The sequence below is a fragment of the Engraulis encrasicolus genome, chromosome 2 (genome assembly GCF_034702125.1).
Source record: "Engraulis encrasicolus isolate BLACKSEA-1 chromosome 2, IST_EnEncr_1.0, whole genome shotgun sequence".
NCBI classification, from domain to species: domain Eukaryota; kingdom Metazoa; phylum Chordata; class Actinopteri; order Clupeiformes; family Engraulidae; genus Engraulis; species Engraulis encrasicolus.
The window spans coordinates 36,466,017-36,473,516 of NC_085858.1; the positions used below are offsets into that span (position 1 = coordinate 36,466,017).

The window sequence follows — 7,500 nt, forward strand, 5'->3', positions numbered from 1 at the left end:
AGTACTGTACGCATTCAGACATTGCACTAGTGCATGATCTTAGAGAGTTCATAGGCCAGTTCTGCCCTACAAAAGCAAAGTGCAGTAACAATGGCAACATTGACACAGAGAAAAATGCCTTCAAAGTCTTGGTATCAGGTTGGATATTGTAGTGACTGCAAATTTGACACATTCGGTCCATAAGTCTTTGTCACAAGATCAAGGAGGTGTATTGAAGACCATTTTCAGTCTTAACTCGATTTTGAGAAAATATGTAGTTACTGCACTTTGCCTTTGTGGGGCAGAGTTATTCCACTGTACCTACTGTGGTAAATACACTGTTGAGAGCCAGTGTTCTTTTGCCTTGTGCATCGCTGCTCATGGCTGCTGCTCAGCAGTAATTTTTTGTGGCAATGTTGCAGTGTTTGTTGCAGGGACACTGTCTGAGTTGTTTATTTCCAGAATTCATGCTGCCCATTCACTAATGTTACCTTTTTCATGAATACTTACCACCACCATCAAATTCTAAGTATTCATTATGACTGGAAAAATTGCACTTTTCATACATGAAAAAGGGGATCTTCTCCATGGTCCGCCATTTTGAATTTCCAAAAATAGCCATTTTTAGCTGCAAAAAGGACTCTACTTGGATCATACTAGAAAACATGTGTTTATTACTTAGTAAACTTTCATGTGAAGATCAAATTTGGCAATAGGCTGCCCAGTTTCAATGAGCAGCATAGTTGCAGTACCTTTTTTGACCATTTCCTGCACAGTGTCCCTTTAACACTTGCAGAGTGCGACCAACTCTACACTCCATAGAAATGTGATATTTGTCTGGAATTTCACACTGTTCCATGGTGTGTTTGTCCTGTTCTGTGAGTGTTGAATTGTCACTGCTAGATGCGGTGTGCAGGACTCACTCTGGGCGGCTGCTCTGCGGTAACAGGGGCCGGGAAAGAACCAGTGGCTGATCGATAAACCCACCACCACACAGCTGAAGTCACGCACACATGCACATGCACACACACACACACACACACACACACACACACACACACACACACACACACACACACACACACACACACACACACACACACACGCAAATACACATACACGCACACACACACAGACACACACACACACACACATACACACACACATGCACAAGGCCCATTTTCAGCCACTTACCCACCCAGAAGGATGTGTCTGCTTCTTAAGGCTTTACAGTTCTGCTATTTATTCATGCTGAATTAAGTGAATTATTATTTATGAACTCAAATGCTGTGGACACACACACACACACACACACACACACACACACACACACACACACACACACACACACACACACACACACACACACACACACACACACACACACTCACACACACACACACACACACACACACACACACACACACACATACACACACACACACACACACACACACACACACACACACAGAGAGGCTTTGCGGCGGTGATGCTGCTTATTTCTGCTGCATTAAATGAATTAGTATTTATTACCTTACATAACACATGGTCCTCAGAGCAGAAAAATCGCCTCAGTCATCACAAGGCGTAAAATAGGATCGTTTCCTGGGAGGGGGTGAAACCTGCGTCAGCAGATTCTTATCAGGGAGACCGTGTGTGTGTGTGTGTGTGTGTGTGTGTGTGTGTGTGTGTGTGTGTGTGTGTGTGTGTGTGTGTGTGTGTGTGTGTGTGTGTGTGTGTGTGTGTGTGTTTTACCTTCAGCACAAGGGCGGAACAATTGCACACAGAGCCCCAGGACAAAACACTGATAGGGACCCTCATGCAGCCTGCGAAGGTCATAATAGGGCCCCCCCACCAACACTATGGGAGAGCCCTGGGGCCCAGAGGCACCATAGCTCTGCCCCTGCTCAAACACATTAGTCTACTGCAAATATACAACCATCCACTCCACACAAGACATCACAGTACAGTACCTCAGACATAGCATAGAATAGTTGAAGTGTTGGTATTCATTTCAATATTGGAATTGGTATATTATTTGGGATTTTTTTTCCAGCTTTCTTTTTGCTGTGTGTATCTGTCCTATGTTTTCCATCGGACAAGGGTAGGGAATTTGGGTGTTTGATATGAAATGCTTGTCAATGTGACTGAAATGTGTGTGTGTGTGTGTGTGTGTGTGTGTGTGTGTGTGTGTGTGTGTGTCTGTCTGTCTGTCTGTCTGTCTGTCTGTCTGTCTGTCTGTCTGTCTGTCTGTCTGTCTGTCTGTCTGTCTGTCTGTCTGTCTGTCTGTCTGTGTGTGTCTGTGTGTGGGTGTGTTTCCGTGGTTTAAGGGAAAGTATGACACATTAATGTGAGACCATTTATATGTGTATTTAAGTATTTTTCAGTCTGTGAGAATATGAAATATGTATAGCCACGTAGAAATTACACACCACACACACACCACACACACACACACACACACACACACACACACACACACACACACACACACACACACACACACACACACACACACACAAACACCCTATCCTCATGAAGGAGCCATTCCTGATGGCTGTAAGTGCTTTTGTGTGACAGATTGATGAAGGTTTTGGAAAAGCTGAGCAGCACTGGTTCTACTGTTTCTAATGCCATTGCTGTCCCTTTTTCCTTCCTCAAAACCCATGTCTGACCACACACACACGCGCGCAGACACACACACACACACACGCACACACACACACACAAACACACACACACACACACACACAAACACACGCTCTCTCTCTCTCTCTCTCTCTCTCTCTCTCTCTCTCTCTCTCTCTCTCTCTCTCTCTCTCTCTCTCTCCTCCTCCCTCTCTCTCGTCTACACCCTGTCAGTCACACACCCACACTTCCCATGTCAGGCCATGTTGATGAGCCTGCGTATTAGCCCATGTATGTGTATATGTATACTTACTGTATCTCTCTCTCTCTCTCTCTCCTCTCCCCGTCAGGCCATGTTGGTGAGCCAGCGTATCAGCCCGTGTTCCAGCCTGGCCAGTAGCACAGCGTCGCCCCCTGCTGGCAGCCCCTGCTCCACGCTGCCGCCCGGACCCGCAATGCACCATGGGAACCGGGACTGCAGCGCCTACGGCTCCATCACCAGCCCCACGTCCACGCTGGAGAGCAGGGACAGCGGCATCATAGGTCAGGCTCAGACACACACACACACACACACACACACACACACACACACACACACATACACTCACACACACTCACACACACACACACACACACATACACACACACACACACACACACACACACACACACACACACACACGTACAGACACGTACAGACACACACAGGGACAGCGGCATCATAGGTCAGGCTGGGGGAAACATGCATGAGCCTACACATACACATACGCACACATACACACGTGCACGCACACACACACACACACACACACAGACACACACACACACACACACACACACACACACACACACACACACACACACACACACACACAGACACACACACACACACACAACACATACTCTCTCTCTCTCTCCTCTCTCTCTCTCTCTCTCTCTCTCTCTCTCTCTCTCTCTCTCTCTCTCTCTCTCTCTCTCATCAGGGAAAGTAGAGTTCAAAGTAAAGCAAGGGATTTGTGAATTTCACACACACACATGTGAGTACTCAACAGCTGGGTTGCCAGAGGCAACGGAATTATGTGTGAAAATACACTTAGGGGCAGGTTCATCGTTCGCACGCACGCACACACACACACACACACACACACACACACACACACACACACACACACACACACACACACACACACACACACACACACACACACACACTGTTGGGTTTTTTTTCTCTCATGCACACACTACCAATACACATCATGTATTACAAGTAGAACTCAAAAATACGGTTTCACACAGTTAATTAAAACATTGTTTCTGTACTGCAGCTTGTTGTGTGTCCACTGTTATGATTTTGTCGTCTCCGGCTGGTGGGGCTGCACGGCAGGTTTGATGTCGTTTGTGCCACCAGTTACCAACACACACACCCGCGCACGCACGCACACACACACACACACACACACACACACACACACCAGAGCAGGGCAACCCGACCGAAGCCCGACGGGCCGGGTCGGAACCCGACGGGCCGGGCCGGACTCGGACAAAAAAAATAGAATATCTGTCGGACTCGGGTCGGGCTCGGGCTTGAACCAAACAGACATTGTGAAAATTGTAAGCAATCAGAGGAAACGTTTCAGTTCATGCAAACGGCAGTTTTGTGATTAAAAAATAAGTAATTGAATATGCATAAATGAAAATGTTGGTAGGCTACTCGTGCGAGTGATTATTATTGGCTGTATGCACGCGCCAGTTACCAGTGGCAACATGGACGCTCACTCCCAGTCAGCCGAGCAGGAATGCCGAGTCAACTTGCTTTCTTAATAAGCGCCAAATACAGTTGTCAGTGAACGCGTGGTCTTTTGTTGTAGGCCTAGTGTAGGCCATGTTTTAGCATGCCTTCGGTGCTGTCTTAAATGTTGAACATAAAATGACGAAGTTTGTCACTGCATTGCTCGCCAAGGATTTCCAGCAAGGGGTAGCAAGGAGCATAATATGGATTAAAGAAGACGCACACGCTACGTGGAGTTGCCTAAGGTAGGGGCGAAGAGGTTTCCTGTTACTACTTTGTCCGCTGTGACATTTCATGTCCTTCACGTAGGTTCTTAATTCTTGTCACTTTTACTGTAGCCTACAGTTGTAACTATGCGCGTGCAACCTTTCCTGATTTTATATTGACCGCATGGACATCAGGGGAAATGACATTCTCTTGGAGGGCCGAACAGGCTACTGTTCTTCGGGGTGAACTTATAGCCCATCCTTCTTAACGACAAGGAGTGGCATCGCGGGGATTTATTTGCACTAACAGTAACGTAACAAATGCGTCCATAGCCGCGCTGACTGCATCCAAACCGTATTCGTTAGTTTTCGCCTTTCTTATCCTCTCACGCCCCTCCCATGCATTTGATCACAGCATCCAACATCTCTGGTCTAACCGAAAGAAACATAAGGTGCGCTGTCACATGTATGTGTGTGTTTATACTTACTATGCGTGCATAACTAAATTAGGCTACAGCAAATTGCCTCATCCTAGTTGCCTATCCTGGCTATTTATCACGTGCTATTTTGAGTATGAAGGAGGCCACATAGAAAATATTGCTTGCGCACAGGTTCTGTTGTTATTACAGTGGTCTCGGGCTTCGGACGGGTTCGGACACAAACATTTTAATTAGTCTCGGGCTCGGGTCGGGGTTGATCACTTTTCTGTCGGCTGAGGGCCGGGCTCGGACAAAAAAACCCGGCCCGAGCCACGCTCTAACACACACACACACACACACACACACACACACACACACACACACACACACACACACACACTATTTGCATATCCTCAGTGCTTTTCCACTTAGTCACACAATCGCATGTACACACTCTCTCATGAAATGTCACACTTGTATCACACCAATATCACAGTTAGTGTGTGAACTGTGTGTGCCTTTGTTGTAGTGTATTGCTATGCATGTCATTTTGTGTGTGGTTGTGTGGTAGTTTATTACTGTAAGCATGTACCGGTAGGTGTGTATTGTATATGGTTGTGATTGTGTAGTTGTGTACTTTTCCTAGTGTGTATAGTTGTGTGTGTCTCGGTTCATGGAGTCTCACCTGAGCTGGAGTCATTTTCTCAGGTTATTAAAAGGTGCCAAAGCAAGCCGGCACATTCATCTCCCCTCAGAGTAATACACACCTCCTCATCACCTCAACACACACATAAACACACACACACACACACGCACAACCGACTGTACACACACACACACACACACACACACAAACACGCATACACACTCTAACACACACACACAAACACGCACACACACACACACACACACACACACACGCAAACACACACGCAAACACACACGCAAACACACACACACACACACACGCAAACACACACACACGCACACACACACACACACACACACACACACACACACACACACACACACACACACACACACACACACACACACACACACACACACACACACACACACACACACACACACACACATCCTCCTCCTCCTCCTCCTCCTCTCTGAAAAAAGTTTGAGGCTGAGCTTGCGGTTAGTGAGTTCAGTACCTTGTACACTATAAGCAGGGATCTGAGTATATTATACTGCACATACTGTAGTAGGGCTGTAAATAATAATCGCTTTGTATCAATGCATCGATCTTACGGCCGGCGACTCAATTTATTGATTTGTCCACTAGAGAATCAAATAATCGTTCTTAAACGATAAATCGATTTTTGTTTTTATTTCACTCATTCATTGAGGCATTTTATTTTGCTCATACAGTAATAATAATACTGAGTGTGATAATAATGTTCCTCAAATAAAACGCCTGTAGATAGTTCAGCTTTTGTTCATTTACTGTATTCAACATTTCACACTTAAGCCAAGCCTGTAAAATAAAAACAATATGAACTTTTGATCATTGAGTATCGAAAGTAATCAAATCGCTGGCCTAAGTACGTCATCGATATCGAAGCAACACAGTCCCTTCTCTACTACTACACATCAAGAGGAACTATTAGGAAACTCACTGAAGCTTTTTTGTATGCAGAATAATTGTCATTCTCTAACAATCATAATAACTATACATGAAACTGCTCTACATCTTACTATGAAGACTTCCCTGCTTATTTGTCTCTCCTTTTCTCTTTTTCTCTTTTTCCTCTTATTTCATCAGCCAGCCAGATAAATAATGTTTTGCTGTTAATGGTGTGTGTGTGTGTGTGTGTGTGTGTATGCGCTTCTGTTCACACCAATGCTGACTAACTCATTCATCCATCTCTCTCTCTCCCTCCATGCCTCTCTCCTTCTCTCTCTCTCTCCCTTTCTCTCTCTCTCTCTCTCTCTCTCTCAATTTCCATTCCTTTCTTTATCTCTCTCTCTCTCTCTCTCTCTCTCTCTCCAAACCTTCCTTCCTCTTCTTCCCACTCCTTCGTTACACAGCCACCCTGACCAGCTACTCTGAGAATGCGGAGCGTGGCGGGGGTAAGCACGGTGGTGGCGAGGGCAGCCGCGGCAGCAGCCTGAAGCTCTGGCAGACCCAGAAGGCCATGGGCTCGGGGAGCATGGGGCTGGGCATGGGGGGCATGGGCATCGGGGGCGACTCCTTCCTGTACCGCGTGGACGAGAACATGGCCGCCTCCACCTACAGCCTCAACAAGATCCCCGAGCGCAGCCTGGAGCATCACCACGGCACCTCCCACTCCGCCCACTCCATCCCCCTCTACCTCATGCCCCGCCCCAACTCCGTGGCAGGTGAGTTTGGACCGCTTGTTTGTTTTTTTGATTGACGGCTTCTGACAGCCAATCCCAATGCCTCGTAACCAAATCGCCATCATCATCATCATCATCATCATCACGTGGCAACTGATGCTAACAC

The 7,500-nt window shown here is 46.6% G+C and overlaps 1 protein-coding gene across 1 annotated transcript in view; it reads left to right on the forward strand.

The window, feature by feature from the left end:
* Positions 1-7,500, forward strand: part of tanc2a (tetratricopeptide repeat, ankyrin repeat and coiled-coil containing 2a) — a 322,252-nt gene that overhangs the window by 263,315 nt on the left and 51,437 nt on the right. The window contains exons 6-7 of the mRNA XM_063187732.1: positions 2,958-3,150; positions 7,065-7,376. Of these exons, the coding sequence (XP_063043802.1) occupies positions 2,958-3,150; positions 7,065-7,376 (505 nt within the window). The remainder of the gene's footprint in view (positions 1-2,957; positions 3,151-7,064; positions 7,377-7,500) is intronic.